Source organism: Notamacropus eugenii, chromosome 2 (assembly GCF_028372415.1).
Source record: "Notamacropus eugenii isolate mMacEug1 chromosome 2, mMacEug1.pri_v2, whole genome shotgun sequence".
Lineage (NCBI taxonomy): Eukaryota > Metazoa > Chordata > Mammalia > Diprotodontia > Macropodidae > Notamacropus > Notamacropus eugenii.
The window spans coordinates 80,849,280-80,869,506 of record NC_092873.1 but is presented as its reverse complement, the minus strand read 5'-3'; the positions used below and the strand labels follow the sequence as shown (position 1 = coordinate 80,869,506).

The 20,227-nt window shown below is 38.2% G+C and overlaps 1 protein-coding gene across 1 annotated transcript; it reads left to right on the top strand.

Moving 5' to 3' along the window:
• Window positions 1–375: 375 nt before the first annotated feature.
• On the top strand, window positions 376–3,187 carry LOC140523567 (olfactory receptor 1f45-like). The gene is made up of 2 exons (XM_072638383.1): window positions 376–425; window positions 1,925–3,187. The coding sequence occupies exons 1-2, from the start codon at window positions 376–378 to the stop codon at window positions 2,865–2,867; spliced, it is 993 nt and encodes a 330-aa protein (XP_072494484.1). The 3' UTR covers window positions 2,868–3,187.
• The last annotated feature ends 17,040 nt before the right edge of the window (window positions 3,188–20,227 follow it).

Sequence of the window (20,227 nt, the reverse complement as noted above, 5' to 3'; positions counted from 1 at the left end):
ATCCTTAATCTCTCTTGCTCCATTGACTCTTTCCCCATTTCTAGAAATAAACTGAAGTCTAGCTTATTCAAAAGTCCCCTTAGTACTTGTAATGTTCTAAGTCTTCCTTACACTTCTTGAGTAATTTTTCATCAGAGTCTGCTAAATGAATCTATCATTCACCACTCGGGAACTTCATCCTGGCCCTAACAAAAGCTCAATTCCAAGGAGCACTTTGTTGTTTGCAAATAGCTGCTATTGAAGATATTGGCAATGTATATTTTTGTAACATATATACATACATACATACATACATACATACATAGACATAGTAAAATTTGAGTAGAGACATTTAGTCCTGTATATATTTGTGTGTGTACGTATATGCATATGTGCATGTATATATACATGTGTGTATACATATTCATACAAGTATATATACATACATACATATGTGTGTATATACATGTGTGTATGTATATATACAAGACTAAATGTCTCTCCTATAATTTTACTGTAAGAAGCTAGTTTGCTTTGAAAACTTTTTCCCTCATAGATCCTGGCAGATGGGAGAAAGGAAGTATGACATACCTAGTGGGATGAACTCTGAATCTCAAAACAGTAGATTTGTTTTTTAGGCCCATCTCTGTCACTTACTGTGTGACATTAAGGAGCCATATTCCAGCCAACTCAACTACCAGCTAGGAGCTGGTAGGGGAGCCACACAGGACATTCCATGTCTTGGTATAAGTGGTCCTTCCATTCTGAGAATGCATGCCCTTCTTTCCTCCGTCTTTCAGTTCCTAGCTTCCTTCAGAGCTAAGCTCAAGGTCACAAGGACTTTTCTGATTTCTCCACCCTACCCCCTCCAGTTGTCAGTACCCTCCCCTCTTAAAATTACTTTGCATTTATCTTACATACGGTATACATGTGCTTTTTTATTTACTTATCTGTATAAATGTTTTATTTAACCCCCCTGTTCCCAGGATATAAACCCAGGATATAAAACCTGTTTCATTTTTCTCTTGGCATTACTACCATATAGGATAATGATTTGGTTATAAATAGTTTAATAAATCGTACTTAAGATTTGAACCTTATTGAACTGGTTTCCTCATTTGTAAAATGAAAGCATCGTTCTGGATAAGTTTTTAGATTCCTTCCAATTCAAAAATCCTTTGATCTGTGGATTCTGGTTCATTGAAATTGGCAGTAAGTGAGGTTTTCATTCAATTTGCAGTCAAAGTTTCAGTTCTACTGAATGATGTCACCATGTTTATTCTCCTTCTGTTGCCTGCAGGGGCAGCTCCTTCCCTGCCCCACGCACCTGGAGATGAGAAGCTTCTTCCTAGGTGAGCCTTGACAGAAAGGCTGGCTGTGCCATCCCTGGTCAGCAGGTCTTTCTTTCAGGGCTCGCCCTGACCTCGCCCAGCTCAGAATATTGTCACAAGTCCCAGGTGCATAGCAAGTCAACAAGAAGAAGCATGAGATCCACGGAGAAAGCAGAGACTTGAACCTAGAGGGGAGAACAAGGGAATATATGAAAGGGATGGAGAGAAGTGGGGAAGAGAACAGGTGAATGGCCATAGGTTTCCCGCAGTAAGTAGCTCTGGTCTCATAAGAACCTCTTGTAATATGGGTGGCAGGAGGGGTTTTTCTAAGAACTTGAAAATCAGGAAGCTTTAGGAGGGAGCTGTAGGATAGAGCTTTCTATTAGATTTGGTGGCCTTTTTGTTGGATCTAGAACATGACTATAAAGTCTTCTAAAAATTGTGAATGCTCTGGAGTCTGGGGGAGGTGTAGGGTCTCAATGAGTTATGAAGGTCATGCATTTTTTTAGTTCAATGTGGGGAAGGACAGATTGCAGAAAGAGGAGGCTTGGGAGTCCTCTGCTCATTCCATAATTCATAAATTGTTCTTTCTCTGCAAACAGGTCTTTCAAAACCATGGAGAATGGAAACTATACCACTGTCTCTCAATTCATCCTATTGGGCCTCTCTAGCCAGCCAGAGAAACAAGAACTCATCTTTGTGTTGTTCCTGGTCATGTACCTGATTGGAGCAGCAGGGAATCTACTCATCATCCTGGCCATTGGCTTGAACTCCCACCTCCACACCCCCATGTACTTCTTCCTCAGCAACCTGTCCCTAGTAGATTTCTGTTTTACCTCTGCCACAGTCCCCAAGATGCTGCTAAACATTCATACAAAGATTCAGTCTATTTCCCGTGAGGGCTGTCTAACCCAAATCTATTTCTGCATCTTGCTGGCAAATATGGATAATTTCCTCTTGACCGCAATGGCCTACGACCGTTACATAGCCATCTGCTACCCCCTGCAGTACACCACTATGATGAGCTCACAGCTCTGTGGTCTGATGCTGGCTGGGTCCTGGCTCATTGCTAACTTCCACTCCCTGCTTCACACTCTCCTTATGGCCCGTTTAGACTTTTGTGCAAAGAATGTCATGCCATACTTCTTTTGTGATCTGGTTCCTCTCCTTCAGCTCTCTTGCTCTGACACACACCTCAACCAGTTCATGATTTTGCTGGTGGGTGGGCTGATTGTCCTCATTCCCTTTATTTGCATTCTTATCTCCTATACTCACATTGTATTGGCTGTGCTTAAGGTTCCCTCTGCCCGGGGCAAGCAGAAGGCCTTCTCCACTTGTGGCTCCCACCTCACTGTGGTCATTCTGTTCTATGGAACCATCACTGGGGTCTACTTGAATCCATCATCATCTCACTCTGCTGAAAAGGATTCAGTGGCATCAGTAATGTATATGGTAGTTACTCCTATGCTAAACCCCTTCATCTACTGCCTGAGGAACAATGAGATGAAAAGGGCCCTGAGGAAAGTGTTCAGCACACAGACCTCTCACAGTCTATGATGCTAATGAAAACATTTCTTTCCCTACAATTTTTGTGCTGGTAGGCACCTGATCCTACCAACAACTCCACTGTTTAAAAGATTTTCAGGATTTATGAAAATTCAGATTTTACTGCATTAGTCAGTAGTACTTGACAATGTCCTTAGAGTGGAAGTGGGTGAAGGGAATACAAAGAAAGGAGAAGGTGTGGCTCCTCCTCCAGAAAGACCCAGACTAATGAAAGAGAAGGAAGAAACAACTCCACAAGAGACAAAACATATCAAGAAAAGTACATATACATTGACTATGGAAAGTTCAGAGATATCCATAGTTTCCTCAGATTTTCGGTTCTCACACATTAAATTAAGGTTGTCAAGTTGAGGCACATCCCTGCAGATCAGATGTTATACTCATAGTGGCTCTTTCCATGTAATTAACAGAGAACTAGCACAGCCCTCCACACATAGTAGAGTATTCCAAATAATTTATTGAGTAAATAAAGGAATTAATCCCTGCATTCTAGTTGACTTGGTTGTGGGAGCAGCCATCCTTCTGATCTTACTCTAAAATCTAATGTCAGAAGAGATCCTGGAGAACATCCAATTCAATCCCTCATCTTGCAGATGAGGAAACTGAGACCTAGAGACATTACATTGTCACCCTCCAGAGTTTGGTCTAAAAAGAAACAAACAAAATTAGGTCAAAGTTTGGTCTAAAAAGAGACAGTTGTATATGTGCTGTTTGTTCTCTATGAACTAGCAAAACATGCATGCATGGAGTCAGATTAAACTGAACTCAAAGAAAAATTAGTTGAAAGAGATTATATAAAGAGGTGCCCCTCACCCCCATTTCAGGATGCTTGTGTCAATCAAAATTATAGTTTTCATAGTACAAGAAGGTGCCCCCAGGATGCCTGAGTTCTGTCATCCGTAAACAATGAAATGTTACAACAAGAAGAAAATGTCATAAAATATAGAGTCCATAAAACATCAAGGTTAGAGGAGTGCTGTTAATCAAGATAGTGTATGGTTCAAGGTGCCTGGTCCTTATCAGTCATAAACAGGAGAATGCTCCTGGTCAGTTTCATCTAATCTTGTGGATGCTGACACAGCAAGGAGGATTTGGGGTTCATTCAGAGAGCATGCAAAGGATTATGGGATGTTAACTCAGAGTGGACCAAAATGTCTTTTTCCTGATTGGTCAATCCAGGTAGGGAGGGGAAGGCATTAAGCTGGTTCACAATATGAATTAGACAAAGTTACAGCATTTTAAAATTACAAAGCTGGGACACAAGTCCAGGCTTCCTGATTTAATTTCCCCTATGTTTTTGACTCTACTTCACTACCTCATTCACTCCCTACCCTTTGTATCTCTACAGGGTTGAATGGGAAGACAGTGAATGTCTCACTTCTGACTATATATTTAGTTCTTATAATCTTACTTTTATGTTTTCCTCTTTGTGAGGAAAGATCATATTCCCACTGCCAAGTGGAAAAAAACACACTATGAGCTCTAGGGTAGAGATGAGAAAAATGGGTTATAATAAAACTCCAGAAGACATTCCAATGTAAGCTTGCCAGAAGGCAGGAGGGATAATGCTTATCAATCAATCAATCATTTATTAAGCACATACTACGTGATAGGCACTGTACTGTGTTCTAGGGATAAAAATACAAAGAATGAAATAAACCCTACTGATATTCTAATTGGGGAGTATGTGTATGTATACATACATATATACATATATATATACATATATACACCTACACACACAAACATATAAACATCCTTGAGGAACTGGCATTTCCACTGGGGAATATGTGTATACATGTACACATACATATCTAATATTCACATATTTGTGTATATATGCATATTTATTGTATATTTATGCTATACATGTACATACATACATATAGCATAGTTTAATTTTGTTTTTCTAAATTTTAATAAAGTAGAATATCAAATGATTCCTTCATTTCAGCTCCTTCACAGCCAAACCAGGAGACAGAGCCTATTCAGGTTTTTCTTCTTTCTCTTTAAATGGGATGTATATATACAATCATATATCACATATATAGGTGCCTAAATATAAAGTGAATAAAAACAAATATATAGTCATTAAGATACAAGGTAATTTGAGAGGAATGGCACTGGTATTTTGAGATGATTAAGAAAAGACTTCATGCAGAAAATGGTTCCTGAACTGCATCGTTAAAAAGACAAGAGGAATACTATGAAGTAAAGATAAAAAGGGAGGGTGTTCCTGGCATGAGTGATGACCAAAACAAAAGTGTAGAGACTAGAGATGGAATGTCCTATGTGAGGAACAGACAGAAAGTCACTTTGGCTGGATATCAGAATGTGGGGGTGGGAGTGGGGAGGAGTAATGTCCAATGAAGCTGGAAAAACAGGTTGGGGACAAAAGACTTTCAAAAGTTAAAAAGACAAGTTTATATTTTGTCCTAGAGGCAATAGGAAGTCACTGGAGTTGGTTTAGTAGAGTAGTTGCACGGTCAGTTCTGAGCTTAAGGGGAAAAAAATTGGTAACAATGTGAAGGATGGATTGGATAGAAGATTTTAAGCAGGGAGAACAATTAGAAGGGTATTGCGATAATCTAGGTGAGAAGTATAAGGGCCTTAACTAAGGTTGTAATTATGTACATGGACAGAAGGACTTGAAAACATGATGAGCTGTAAAGGTAGAAACGGCAAGATTTGACAGCTGATTGGATATATGGACAACAGGGCAGTAAGGCGTCCGAAATAATGCTAAGCTTAAAAACTGGGGAGACAGGAAGGATGGAGGCACAGTTAACAGAAATGAGGAAGTTTGGAAGAGGTAATGGTTTAGGGGGAAAGATAAGTCAATTTTAGACGAGCTGATGTTGAATTTAAGATGTCTCTAGGGCATCTAGTTTATAATAACCAATAGACAATTAGAGATGCTGCAGTGAAGCCTTTCCCTTATGTATTCATCAAGCCTGTATCTAAGCCTTCTAAAACCTCATGCTGTAAGAGCTGAGCATAGTTACACACTTTAAATTTCCCTGCTCTCAGTAATCATTCTCTCTTCTCTTCCACCCCTGAATCGGTGGGCCTAGGAACATTGAAAATGCTCCAAAGCAGTCCTTTTATACATGTCAAATGCTCCCTTTCTGGGGCTTATGTTTGGGCTTTGTTCATGAGTTCACTAGGCACTGCCACCAGAGTCATAAGAAGAAATTTTTGCATCAGTGGCTAATACCGTAAATCACACCCATCTAAATCAAGGAACATAAAAAGGTGCCCTCAGTTAGGGCTCTAAGACAAGGAATAACAAAGACAGGGAGGGAGGGAGATAGAGGCTTTTGGATATGTACATGTTCTGGAAGGCTTTATTGAAAGGGGAGAAGTGGAGGGAAAGAAGGGAGGGGAAAAGATTTATTCTTTCTACTCAAGTGCTGAACTTATTGTTTCTGGCAACTGAAGGACTAAAAGTGCTGTTGAATGTTCTAAATTTATTGTCCTTGGGCAAAACCCCAGTTTCATTGTTCTAATTGTATCTCTGACTTTCTAAACCTAGTGCTGTCATATGAACAATTCTCTCCTCACACAAACCTGGCTATGGCTCCCTAGGCAATGCCCTAAAAACATTTTCTTGTGAACTTATAAGTAGGGCGTAGAGAAGTCTTTGCATAAGTGGGTTAACAAGGCAGAAAGAGGTACAGAAGGGAAAAGCTAGAGCACAGTGGTGTAGCAGGGGCAGAGAAAACTAAAAACATTGGAAAAGTTGGAATCATACCCCTTCTTTGAGGATTTAGTATGTTGACAGGGAACCATAACTTCATGAAACTTCCTTGAAAAGTAGGTTTATTACAAGAGAAATGAAAATGCATAGGGAACCCAGAGTTCACAACCCATACAGAAGTTTGCATATTTATAATTACAACAAAGAAAGGAGGAGGAAACATGAATCTCTGCCTAAAGGGGCATGACAGGAGAGGGAGAAAGGTGCAGTAAAGGCAGGAAAAGGACAAAACTCCTCCTACAGGGGAGGAGCAAAGTGATGGCAAAAGCTGAATTCTTTTCCTTTGGGAACTTCTAGACTATTTTCCATAGAAGATCTTTGGATGCACTGGAGGCATTTCATAGGTACTAGGGTAGCACGGCAGCTGTTCATTTATTATTTTTCATTTCTACTATGTGACTAGTTTATTTCCTCTTCTGCTCACACATTTTCTGAATGATTTATTTAAGCCAATTTCTGTGTGTTAATCATTGCTGGCAATATGCTGTATACTATTTATGTCCAAGATGGATCTCATGTGTAGAGATATATAAATGTTTGACAACTGTTTGACAACTGGCTCTCTAAGGAGGGAGAGGGCAGAACAGGATACACTTTTAAGTTCAATCTACATTATTAAAAATTTCTCCATCACTGCCTTAAGTCTAAATAACCAACAAATCAATAAATGAAGCCCTGATTTGTAGTGTTTGCCAATTTCCAAGATATTAGTGCTCAGACTGAACATTTCTAAATATGTCTGAGCTGGTTCAGCTGGCTCCACTGTGCACATATGTATAGATCATTCTCAAAATGTTTTTTAGAGATATGAGAAAGGATGTATTTGAGTCTGTGACATTTGTGTGTGTGTGTGTGTGTGTGTGTGTGTGTGTAGTGATCAGTATTAATACTAACTATTGTTTCCTTTTATATACCTTAAAAATCAATCTTTAAATTTTTTGAAAGAAGAAAAAACACACACTTTGCATCTTTTCAGAACCTTGCCACAAAAAAAATCATTTCCTAGACTTTAAACCTCACAAATTCTTTATTCTTCCTCCCTTTTGCAGCTTAACATGGATTCTTTTTTGGTCAAACGTTTTATGTTTATCACAGATCCTTTTCATGTAGCATAGTAAGAAATTCTTCCTGTAAATTAAAAAAAAAAATAGGGTTTCCCACACACGTATAGTATTATAACAAAATGAATTTAAGATCTGGCAGTGAAATTCCTCCTCTTTTCACTTAAACTTTTTCTTGTCTTATTGCTATAGAATTTCTAGAAATATACAGATTAATAATTGAACTTTAATAAGTGGACATTTTGGTTTTGTCTCTATTGCTTAGTGGGAAAGTTTCTAAGGTTAGAAAGAATACTTGTTCTTGGTTTCAGATAAATGTATTTACATTTCATTTCTGTGCTTTCACAGGTGTTTTTAGATGCATTTCATTTTATTAAGACTTTTTGTAATTATGACTTTGTTTTCTTATAAAAATAATTCAATATGCTAATTGTTTTCCTAATGTTGAATCATCCTTAATGATGAAGCAGAATGATAAATAGAGCTGTTCGATCACTCCTATCTTCCCTTCCCTTATACTACTACTGACTCATTGCAAAGATGGGTTTTATGGGGTAGGCAAACATGAAGTGGGACAATGGAAGAAAAAAGGGAATTGGGAGAGGGGGAAGTGAGGAAACAGGAAGTTGGGGATAGGAAAATATGGTTTGGAAAATAGAATAGGAAAATATCAGCTGCCTGGAGCTCAGAATCACTAGGCTAGAAAATATATGCGATGGTAGAAGTACAAAAACCAATGATGAATAAGTCCCAATGACGTATCAATGGCCAAAGAGAGGCCTATAATATATGTGTGTATGTGTTTGCATGTATGTATGTATTTTGGGGGATGGAAGTGGGTGGAGAGAGCACTGAAGAAGCACACACACATCACACCACACACACACACACACACACACACACACACATCCCTTCAGTGTTATTGCTGCTAACTCCTGACTCCTCCCACCATACCACTGCTTGCTCCTTCCTCCTGTGAAACAGGTCTCTTCCGGCCACATAGCACAAACATCAGATACTTCCCATGACATTAGACCTGAGGTAAGACCTAATCTCCTGCCTCTCTCAGCAGACCATTGTCCCACTTGATACTCTGCCTGGATTCATTCCTCAATACCTAGCAGCGAGGCAGGCAATGAATAAGAACTTGCTATGCTAAGGACTAGGGACACAAAGAGAGACAAAAACGGTTTCTGCTCTCCAGGACCTCTCCTTCTAATGAGAGAGAGCACATGGAAATAACCATGTACATACATAAGAGATATATGTATAAGGTAAATTGGAGGCAATCTCATAGAAAAGATCACCAGGAAGATTCTGCAACAAAGGCCTAAAGGTCAGGCCATGACTTAGTTTGTCAGATCAAGACTTACTAATTTGCTCTAACAACAAATATGAAGTGACTGAAACCTCAGTCACTTCTATGCCAAAATGTTGGTCAGCTTGACCAAGGTTGCCACATGGACAGGAGTACATTTAAAAGGGACAAAACGTGCTTGTTTATATTATATTATATATATACACATATATATTATATATGAAATATATAATTTATATCGCACATTGTATATATTATATTGTATATATCATACATTGTATATGTTCTATATACATAATATACATTATATATTGTATATAATGTGTGCAATATAGTATATAGTATATATTATAATATTGCTTATATTATATATATATCATATATATACATTCATAGCCAAAAAAAATAGGCATTTCCCATCCAATTCCAGGTCCAAAACCAAAGGTTTTCCATGATATCAGAGGAGAACATATCCCTCTACCCCAGAATTCCTCAGGGGTCCTACACCGCAACAGTCATTATAACCTCTGATTTGGACATTATAAATGAATTAACAGCTTAGAAAGAAACTAGAGTCAGCAAATACCTTTATCTTACTCTGTGTCTCTTCAACTTAAGAATAGTATGGTCCCCAAGACCTGTATAGAACAATCAAAAAGAATAGTAAAAAATAGCTGACCTTCCCTCAAAGAGTTGAGCCACTGCATCTACCTTATAAAATGTGGGGAATGAACTTACTGACCCTAGTTGTGGAAGCAGATATTGGTCAGGTGGTTCATGGGGTAAGGCTATTAGCCTTAATTGATCTAAATTGGGTTTCCTCACCATTTCCTTAGTAATTATGATAAGAGCGGAATGAAGTGAGACCCTCTCTCCCCTACTTCCCCTCAACCAGAGGACCATGAGTGACTCTCTGGGGAGAGAGTTTTGTAATGAGGGTACAATCACATCAAACATCTGGTCTTGATGGGGTAGCTTCTCACAAGTTGTACACATGATGTAGAAAGGACATTATAGCAAGTGCTCATATAATTTTACAAACAATAACTACTCTAATAATGACATTAGGGTAAAGCAAGGATTGGGTAAAGTGTATTCCATCACTTACACTTCCAGCCTCCAACTTTTTGTTTTATGATTTAGGGATCCTTTATCAGGTTTGAAGAATGTCATTTTATTCAGAGTCAAATTAGACTGTGTCCGGTTGAATGTGGTCAGGAGATTTGGTTCTGGAGACAAGTACTGTTATCAGGATGTGGCACCAAATAAAACACGCCCCACACGTCCTCTGCCTCTGCCACTCAGTTGAATGGGACTATTCCCTAATGATGATGGCATCTTAAAATAGATTAGTGAAGGCAACCAGAGTGCCAGAATCTACCAACATTCAAGTAAAATAGTGTGTTCCAGGGTTGGACTTAGATGGGATTTAGTAATGCTTGACCACAAAACCTGTATTGCTGCTGTCATGGATGTAACAATGTCTTTTGAAAATAGTCTGCTTTTCAATGGGCCAGAGAGGGCACAATTGAAAATACCAAATAGTGTTTCAGTCACCATCTGACTCAAGAAGACTAAAGAGTATATAGTAATGTAGTGAAAGCTGGGGTTCTGGGAATCTGGGATCTGCTGATTCAGTATTATCCCAACTGAAACTCAGTCTGAAATATGCAAATCTCATTGATTAATTGATAGTACAGGACGATGAAACAGAGGGTAAAAAAATGGGTGTGTGTGCATGTATATATTATATATATAATATATGGCTTATCACAGGGTGAGTATTTACAGACTAGAGATGTTTCTTTTATTATTTTAGCAGAGCACAAATTATTTTATGTATTAAATCTGAGAAGCAAGTGATAGCATATAAATTATTTTGCTTGTTTGAATTATAAAAATATTATTTATATGTTTATATACACATAAATACATACATACCTACATATATAGATTTTAAACTTGTGCTGCTATGTCTTTATTGCTACCAGTATATGCATATTCAGAAAAGGAACTCTGAAATGAGCATCATAAAATTGTAACACCAACAGGTTTGTATATTTTTAAACATTATTTGAATAAAAGAAACTAGATCTTCAGTAGTTTTACAAGATGGAGCATGGTTAAGCCAGCTTCACAGGCTCTCCCTGATGGTTAAATTTTGAGTGGGAACATTTACACTCTCAAATCAGCCAATAGTACAAATCAGCTTATTTTATTGTTTCATTGATTGTCTAGACTTAAGAAAGTAATAGAGAAAACGTTAGTAATGCATATTAAACTCAAAAGCATGTTGTGTCTACATTTCTTTTCTCCAGCAAGCTAGTTGCCCTAACGTTTACCAACGCATCCTTGCCCACAAACCATGGAGACTTCACCTACCAGAAGGGAATGACAGGAAAGTTTCATTAGTCAATGTGTGCTTTTGAGTCTTTTGTGTTTAAGCATTTATTTCATGGTCAGTAAACAAGCATTTATTAAATGCTTACCATGTGCCAAGCATTGTGCTAAGTGCTAGGAAAAAAAAAGACCAAAAACAGTCCCTACTCTTAACACAGTCTACTGGGGGAGACAACATGAAAACCACTAAATATGAGCAAGCTATATGAAGGATAAATAGAAAATAATCAACAGATGGAAGGCACTAGAATTAAAAGGGATTGAGAAAGGCTTCCTGGAGCCAGTGGTGTTTTACTTAAAGGAAACTGGGAGATGGAGATGAGAAAGGAGGTTACGGGAGACAGACCGTGATAATACCTGGAGCCAAGAGATGAATAGTGTTGTTCAGAAAATAGAAAAAAAAACCAGTGTTACTGGGTGGAAGAATGGGGGAAGGAGAAGGCAGGGTGTGAGGTGTAAAGACACTTATGACAAGCAGACCAAACAAAAGGTTATTACAATCGGACAGTTATGACATGATAAGAGCCTATACCCAAGTGGTAGCCAGTATCAGAGGAGAGAGGGGGTATATTAAAGAGATGTTACAAGGGTGAAATTGACAGAAGGAAAGCACTGAGTCAAGCCAAGTCAACTAGCATTTACTAAATTCCTATTATGTGCCAGATGTGCTAAATTCTGGGGGTACAAAAGGTTAAAAAGAAAAATCCCTGCTCACATTCTAATAGGGGAGACAGTATTATAAAAACAATTATATATAAAGAAGGCATAAGCAGGACAAATTGAGAATAGTCTTGGGGGAGGACTAAGATTAAGGAAGACTGAGAAAGTCTTGCAGAAGGCAGAGATAAGAAAAGAGAGAATCCAGGTATGGGGAACAATCAGTGAAAACACCCAAAGTTGGAAGAGAAATTATCTAATATAAGGAACAGTAAAGAGGCGATTGTCACTAGATAACAGAATTGGGGGGGGTGAGAAAGTATGAAGTGTAAAAAGACTGGGAAAGATAGGGGTAAGAAAAGGGAACAAGGTATTATTATCCCTATTTTACATTTGAGGAAACTAAGGCAGAGCCTAAGTGATTTGCTCATGTTCACACAGCTAGTAAGCATCTGAAGCAAAATTTGAACTCAAGCTCAGCAGTCTATCCACTATACAACCTCTAGGAGGGAGCCAAGTTATGAAGAGTTTTGAACACCAGAAGATTTTATATTTGATCCTGGAAATTATAAGAAGATGCTAGAATTTATTGAATAGGAGGGTAACATGGCCAGATCTCTGCTTTACAAAGATTACTGTTACAGCTGAAGTTGGGAGAATCTTAAGGAAAGGAAACTAACCAAAAGGCTATTGAAATAGTCCAGGTGTGAAATGATAAGGGCCTGTACCAAGATTGTGGCAAGGTTAGAGGAGAGAAGGGTATTTGTTAAAATAGACAGGACTTGGCAGCAGATAGGATGTGGAGAGGGGTGAGAAAGAGTGAGAAATTGAAAAACCTAGGTTTTGAGCCTGGATGACTGGGAAGATGGTGGCGCCCTTGATGATGATGGGGAAGGTTGGAAAGGGACTGGGTTTGAGGAGAAAGATAATGAGTTCAGTTTTGGACATGTCCAATAGGTGTTAGAGAAATGAATCTGGAGGATAGAGTTGGATAACTAAACCTAAGAATCATCAGCATAGAGATGACAATTGAATCCACTGAATCTGATGAGATCACCAGGTGAAATAGCATAGGTAGAGGGAGAAAAAAAGGGGCCTAAGACAGAGTCTTGGCAAATACCCACAACTGGTGGATGTGATTTGGACCTTGATCCAGCAAAGGAGACAGAGGAGTGCTCAGACAGGTTGGGGGAGAACCAGGAGATCAAGGGATGTAGAAATTATGATACTCTAGTAGATTTACTGTGGAAGAAAATAATAGATAGATCTAGACAGAAAACAGAGAGAAGAATGTGAAGAAGAGGGCGATTGACGGTGTTAAAGGTTGTAGGGTCAAGAAGAATGAGGATTGAGAAAATACCATCAGAATGGACAGTTAAAAGATCACTGATAACTTTGGAAAGAACCGTTTCAGTTAAATGAAGAGATTGAAAGCTAGACTATAGAAATTTAAAAAGAGAGTGAAAAGAAATAGAGGCATTGATTGTAGATGGCCTATACCTGATATTTACTTTATATACTGAGTACCTATAATAGAAGGGACCCTATTAATCCATTTTGGGAATAACCCAGATGTAAGCCATACCTCTATCATATTGGGAGATTTCTTGGAGCAACTCCAAGTAGAAACAATAAGCTAGAAACTACAAAAAAATGCTTGATCCTCTTTCTTTGGGGTTCAGGCTCCCCCTTGCCCAACAATGAATCTTGGGGGACCAGAAGCCTTTGTGGAAGAGGAGAAAATAAGCATTTACTTAATACCTATGAGGTGCCAGGCACTGTGCTAAGCACTTTACACCTACTATTATATCTGATCATCACATCCTATGAGGTGGGGTGCTATTTACAGTTGAGGACACAAGGGCAAACGGAAGTTAAGTGACTCATCCAGGGTCACACAGCTAGTGTCTGAGGTCACATGTGAACTCAAGTCTCCCTAACACCAGATCTAGTACCTTAACCATTGTACCACCTGCTTGCTTCAGGAAGGAAGAGGAGGTGTATATTTTGGCAATATCATTCCACATCTAGGACTAGTACATTCAGTTCAGGTTAGTTTGAGCATCACATTTTAAGGACATTGTAAAGCATGTCTAGAAGAGAGTGATCAGAATAGTGAAAGAACCTGACCTGCACAATACGAGGTTAAAAGAACTGAGGTAAAGATTTCATTTGATGAAGAGGATACAAAGAAAAGAGAGAAAGACATATGAACTTTATCTTTAAATATTTTAGGAAGCATATATTAAAGCTCAATACAGTGAGGTAATTCCTAACAAGACTGTCCAAAAACAGAATGGACTGTCTCATGAAGTAGTCAACTCCCTATCAGCAGAAGCCTTCAAACAAAGGTGACCACTTGCCAAGAACGTTGTAGGTAAGGTTCACACATTAGGAAGGAAGTTATCATTAGATGAACCCTGAGGATCTTCTCAACTCTAAAATTACACACACACGCGCGCACACACACACACACACACACACACACACCCACGCATGCACACAGGCATGCACACAGACACACAGGACTATCCCAGCTGCTACTGAACCCTATAATTCAAAGTATAAGTCCCATTTTCTGAAAGGCGGCTCCAGATTCACATTAGCTAATGGGCAGGCACTGTGCCACAAATAGCTTTCCCAATCCCACCTGGTAGAGCTAATTGCCAGGAACTGCTTTATCTTAGTACAAAATAATAAGAATAGCCAACGTTTATATAGTGCTTGTGATATGCCAGGCACTGTATAATGAGTACTTTATAATTATTATCGCATTTGATAATGACAACCACCCTGAAAGATAGATGCTATCATTATTGTATTATCATTGTTATTTATTTTCATTTTTACATTTTACTATTATTTATCATTTTGTTATTATTATCATTACATAATAATGATATATTATATCATTACATATCATTATATAATAATTTTCAAATGAAGCAAACAGAGGTTAAGTGACTTGTCCAAGGTTCCATAGAATGGCTAAGGCCAGATTTCAACTCAGGTCTTCCTAAATCCGGGACCGATGCTCCATCCATTGTGCTCCATCCATAATTACTCCAGGCCTAAATGAGACTAACACCCCAAAATTGTCACCAGGGCTCCACAGGGCACAGAATACAGTACCTACTTCTCCTTCCTTTGTCCCCCCAGTTGTGAATAATTTGCTGACTAGATCCTGCTACTGCAAGGAAACAGGAACAGTAACATTTGACTGCCAAAAAATATTCTTGCTCCAATGGAGTCTCCAATCTCCCCGTTGCCATGCTACCCAGTTGAGCAGCCTCAGCTACCACAGCAGATTACACTGGAAGGAGAAGCAGCCTTGGCTCTTCAACAAGCTTATTAATAAAAAGGGAAGTATTGTGGACTTGCAAATGCAGACTATACACATACAATGTAGCCATTCATGAAACGAACTGACCATCCATTCACCAAATAAACCTTATAACTGTGCTGGTCCCACAAATTGGGGTGGAGAAATGGAACCAGAAACCAAAGGGAGAAGTGGAGGGGTGGGAGAGTTTGCCAAGCGGAGCAACCTTTCTTCCTTAGCAGAATTTCTTTGCAATACCAACTGCTTCATCAAGATTGCTCATCACCACAGATTTTCCTCATTCCCAGATTCAGTGACTCTCCATTGGTTAGAGGACCAAGTCTAGTCTTTGTGGCAAAGTCAACCTTACCATATAGGGAACCCAAGTAAAGAGACATCTGATTTTATCCTCCTTTAAGGAATTCAAGGGGGCTTAGGAACCACCCCTTTCCCACATCTTTGTTTAAAAAAAATTTTAGATTCTTCAAGAAGCTTACAGATAAAAAGGTAGCATTGTGGATATATACAGAGATAACACACAAACAATGAAGTCATTCATGGAATGAAATGACTGAGCATCATTCAGTTAATGAATCTTTTACTTGTATCAGAACTACAAAATAGTCAATAACATGACGATATGCCTTTTACAGACAAAAAGTATAGATATAGATGGGAAAAGGGGATAGATTTTGGAGATAGACTGAGGCAAAAATCAAACAGAGAGAAATGGACCAGATATCAAGTGAGTTGAATATACTAAGGAAAATCATGTTGAGGTAAGGATTTGGGTACTTAAATGATGAGTGGTAGGGTTGAAATGTGACAGAAATAATAGTTTATAAATTATTTAGGGCAGGGGAGGGGAACCTGAGGCCTTGAAGCCACATATGACCCTCTAGATCCTTGGGTTTGGACTTTTGACTGAGTCCAAGTTTTACAGAACAAATTCCTTTATTATGGGGATTTGTTCTGTTAAGTTTGGATTCAGTCAAAGGGCTGCACTTGAGGACCTAGAGGGCTTCATGCAACCTTGAGGTCACAGGTTCCCTATCCCTGATTTAGGGGAAAGTGGCTGTAGGTATGAGATCAAGTGAAGAAGTAGGTTGAAGTATCATGGAGCCACATTCAGGATAACACAAGATTTAGCAGCTTCTACAATACAAGTTAGGAGTGCTTAGAATATGATATTCCTGAGGGCAAAGGAGCTTGAATTACAACCAAGAATCACCTACCCAGAAAAGCTGAGTATAATCCTTTTGGGATGCAGGGAAGAATGAACATTCAATGAAACAGAGAACTTTCAAGCATCCTTGATGAAAAAACCAGAGCTGAATAGAAAATTTGACTTTCAAATACAAGACTCAAGAGAAGCATAAAAAGGTAAGCAGGAAAGGGAAGTCATAAGGTTAAATTAACAAAGTTAAACTGTTTATATTCTTACATGGGAAGATGATACTTGTAACTCATAAGAACTTTCTCATTATTAGGGTAGTTAGAAGAAATATATATAAACAGAGGGCACAGGTGTGAATTGAATATGAAGGGATGATATCTGAAAAAATAAAATTAAGGGGTGAGAAAGAGGAATGGCCTGGGAGAAAGCAAAAAGGAGAGGTAGAATAGGGTCACATAAAAGAGACAAGAAAAAGCTTTTGTAGTGGAGGGAGAAAGGGAGGAGGTGAGGGAGAGAGAGAGTGAACCTTACTCTCATCAGAATTGACTCAAAGAGGAAATAAGTACACACTCAATTGGGTACAGACATCTATCAGAGGGAAAGGGGATAAGAGAAGGGGGTGGTGATAGAAGGGAGGACAGATTGGGAAAGGCAGTAGTCAGAAGCAAAACACTTTTGAAGATGAGCAGGGTGAAAGGAGAGAGAATAAAACAAATGGAGCAGGGGGAATAGGATGAAGGGAAATACAGTTAGAAATAGTAAATGTGAAAAAAATTGAAGCAAGTTTCTCTGATAAAGGCCTCATTTCTCAAACATACAGAGAACTGAATCAAATTTATAAAAATAAGAGTCATTCCCCAATTGACAAATGATCAAAAGATATGATCGGTTTTCAGATGAAGTAATCAGTTATCTATATCTATATAAAAAATACTCTAACTCACTATTGATTGGAGAAATAGAAACTAAAACAATTCTGAGGTACTACCTCATACCTATTAATTGACTAATAAGACAGAAAAGGTAAATGTGGGGAAAAAAATGAGAGATTAAAGTATTGTTGGTGGAGTTGTTAACTAATTCAACTATTCTATAGAGCACTTTAGAACTATGCCCAAAGGGCTATAAAACCATGCATAACCTTTGACCTAACAATACCACTACTAGGTCTGTATCCCAAAAGAGATAAAAAAGCAAAAGGACCTATATGTGCAAAAATATTTATAGCACCTCTTTTCTGAGGGTAAAGAATTAGAAACTGAGGGGATGCCCATCAACTGTGGAATGACTGAACAATTGTGATATGAGATTATAATGGAATGCCATTATACTATAAGAAATGATGAGCAGAGTGCTCTCAGAAAAAAAATGGAAAGACTTGCATGGGCCGATGCAAAGCGAAATGTACTGTTTACAAAGTAACAGCAATATTGTAAGATGATCAGTTGTGAATGATTTAGCTATTTTCGGCAACACAATGATCCAACTCTGAAGGACATATGACAAAAAATGCTATCCATCCCTAGAAAAAGAACTGATGGTGTCTGTAAGGGAACTGCCAACCCTCAGCACCATCTTGTCCATGCCTTACCAATCTCCCCTCAGCTCTCTTGGATGGCGTACACCAGTCACGGCTCAGGTAAACTGAGGGTTGGCAATTCCCTTACAGGTGTCTGAATAAATACAGATTGAAGTTTATTTTTCTTGAAGTTTTTTGGCTATGTTTTCTTTCACAACATGACTAATATGGAAATATTTGCATGACCACACATGTATAACCTATATCAAATTGCTTGCCTTCTCAATGGGAGGAGGGGGAAGGGAGGAAGAGAGAGAATCTGGAAATCAAAGTTTTAAAAAACGAATGTTAAAACTTGTTTTTACATGTGACTCAGATAAAATAAAACACTAAATTAAAAAAAAAAACAAAAATGAAAAAGAAAAAATAATAAGGGGAGCTCTTCTGTTCAGATAAGACATGGTTCCTACCATCAAAGAACTTAGTTGAGTTTTCTTTTTCAAAGATCCTTTATTATAGTGGAGTAGGTAGTATAAATATTGTTACTCCCAAGAAATAATATTTGGATCTACTTATGTGACATTCACAAAGTTTTGTAAAAAAAACTAGGTAAACTGCGAAGCACTATATAAATGTATGGCATCCCTACTAATGTTGATTAGTATTAATAATGAATGGTCATGATTATAATGCCACACAAAATGAGGCAAAAATCCAAGTGCCATTCCTAAAACATTGGACAAGCAGACTATAGGTTCCTTAGTCCTTTAAATAGCCTAGAGCTGGAGAGGAGGCATAAGACTACTTATTCCCAGTCTGGGTAAACAGTACGCTGGCTTCCTCCCTTCCTGTGCAAACAATTTTCAACATCCAGGCAACTCCCTAATACAGAATAGCTACTATATTAGAACAGCTTAAAACCCCCACTTTGTATATGACATACTGTGGTCTCCTTCTTCTTGGGTTCTGCCTTCTCTTGAATAAACAGAGCTGGAGGTCCACAAGACTGCCAAAGAACCAGCTACCCTGTTCTCACTCCTTCCAGTCAAAGTACATTACAAAGAATCCTTTAATTCCTCAAAGTACATCAGAACCCCAAAAGCAATCAGTTTTGCCTGCTTCAGGAATAAAGGACCAAAATCGGAAGGCTTAGAGAAAGTGGGGTATGAGTAGTCAAGTATGATACAAAACTATTGAATAGTTATAGTACTGCCTGAGGAGGCTTATTAACTATTCCAAGGAGTGAAAAGTAGGGAGTCACTTCCTGAGCAGGAAAGGGATATGATGGAAGTACTGGTAGCAGTGCTTTGAAAAAGATTATTGGTAGTATGCACGATGGCATGGAAGGAGGAAAAACTGAAGGTAGAAAGACCAATGAGGAGACTATTGTAATATTCTATACAATATATTCATAGAAAGTATATGCTAAAAGTATTTTTTTTAAACTGATGGATTGTTGATGTTGGATAACTGCTGGTGAAATCAACAGGAGTAGTAATAACAGTAGCCTGTTGAGAGTGGAGAGAGGACTCCAAACTGGGAGTGGCATTGATCTTCAGTCCCTTATCTAATTTGGCCTTTTCAAGTATTGTAGAAGGAACCAAGTCCTTGCTATTGTTTTTGGTTTTCATTCATATTAAGTACGGATGTCTAGTTATTAGGTTTTTTTCAAGAGGATACTACTACTAATTGCACAGCACTTTAAAGTTAACAAAGAACTTTCCTCAAGATAACTCCATGAGGTAGATGCACTTGAGGAATCTTCTTCATTGATTTCAAAGTCCAAGACAAACACTCAATATTCAATAATGGTTTAGGAGGGGTTCTGCCCATTGATGAGGTCAACATTCCTTTACTTAACAAATTTTAGCTCATTTTTTTTTTACATTTTACTATTTATTACATTCTTTTCTTTTTAAATTTTGAGTTCCACATTCTCCTTCTTCCTTCCAACTCCTCCCATGGCCACTAATAAAGCAAACAATATATCAATTATACATGTAAAATTATGTAAAACGTACCTATATTAGCCATATTTCAAAAAAAAGTAAGAAAAATAAAGGGAGAAAATTATACTTCAATTTGTACTCAGAGTTCATCAATTCTCTCTCTCTGGAAGTAGTTAGCATTTTTTCAT

Coding starts and splice junctions, on each gene's coding strand:
- LOC140523567 (XM_072638383.1), top strand. CDS start 376: ATGTATATATACATGTGTGTATACATATTCATACAAGTATATATACAT. Junction 426..1,924: donor ATACAAGTATATATACATAC/ATACATATGTGT, acceptor GTCTTTCAAAAC/CATGGAGAATGGAAACTATA.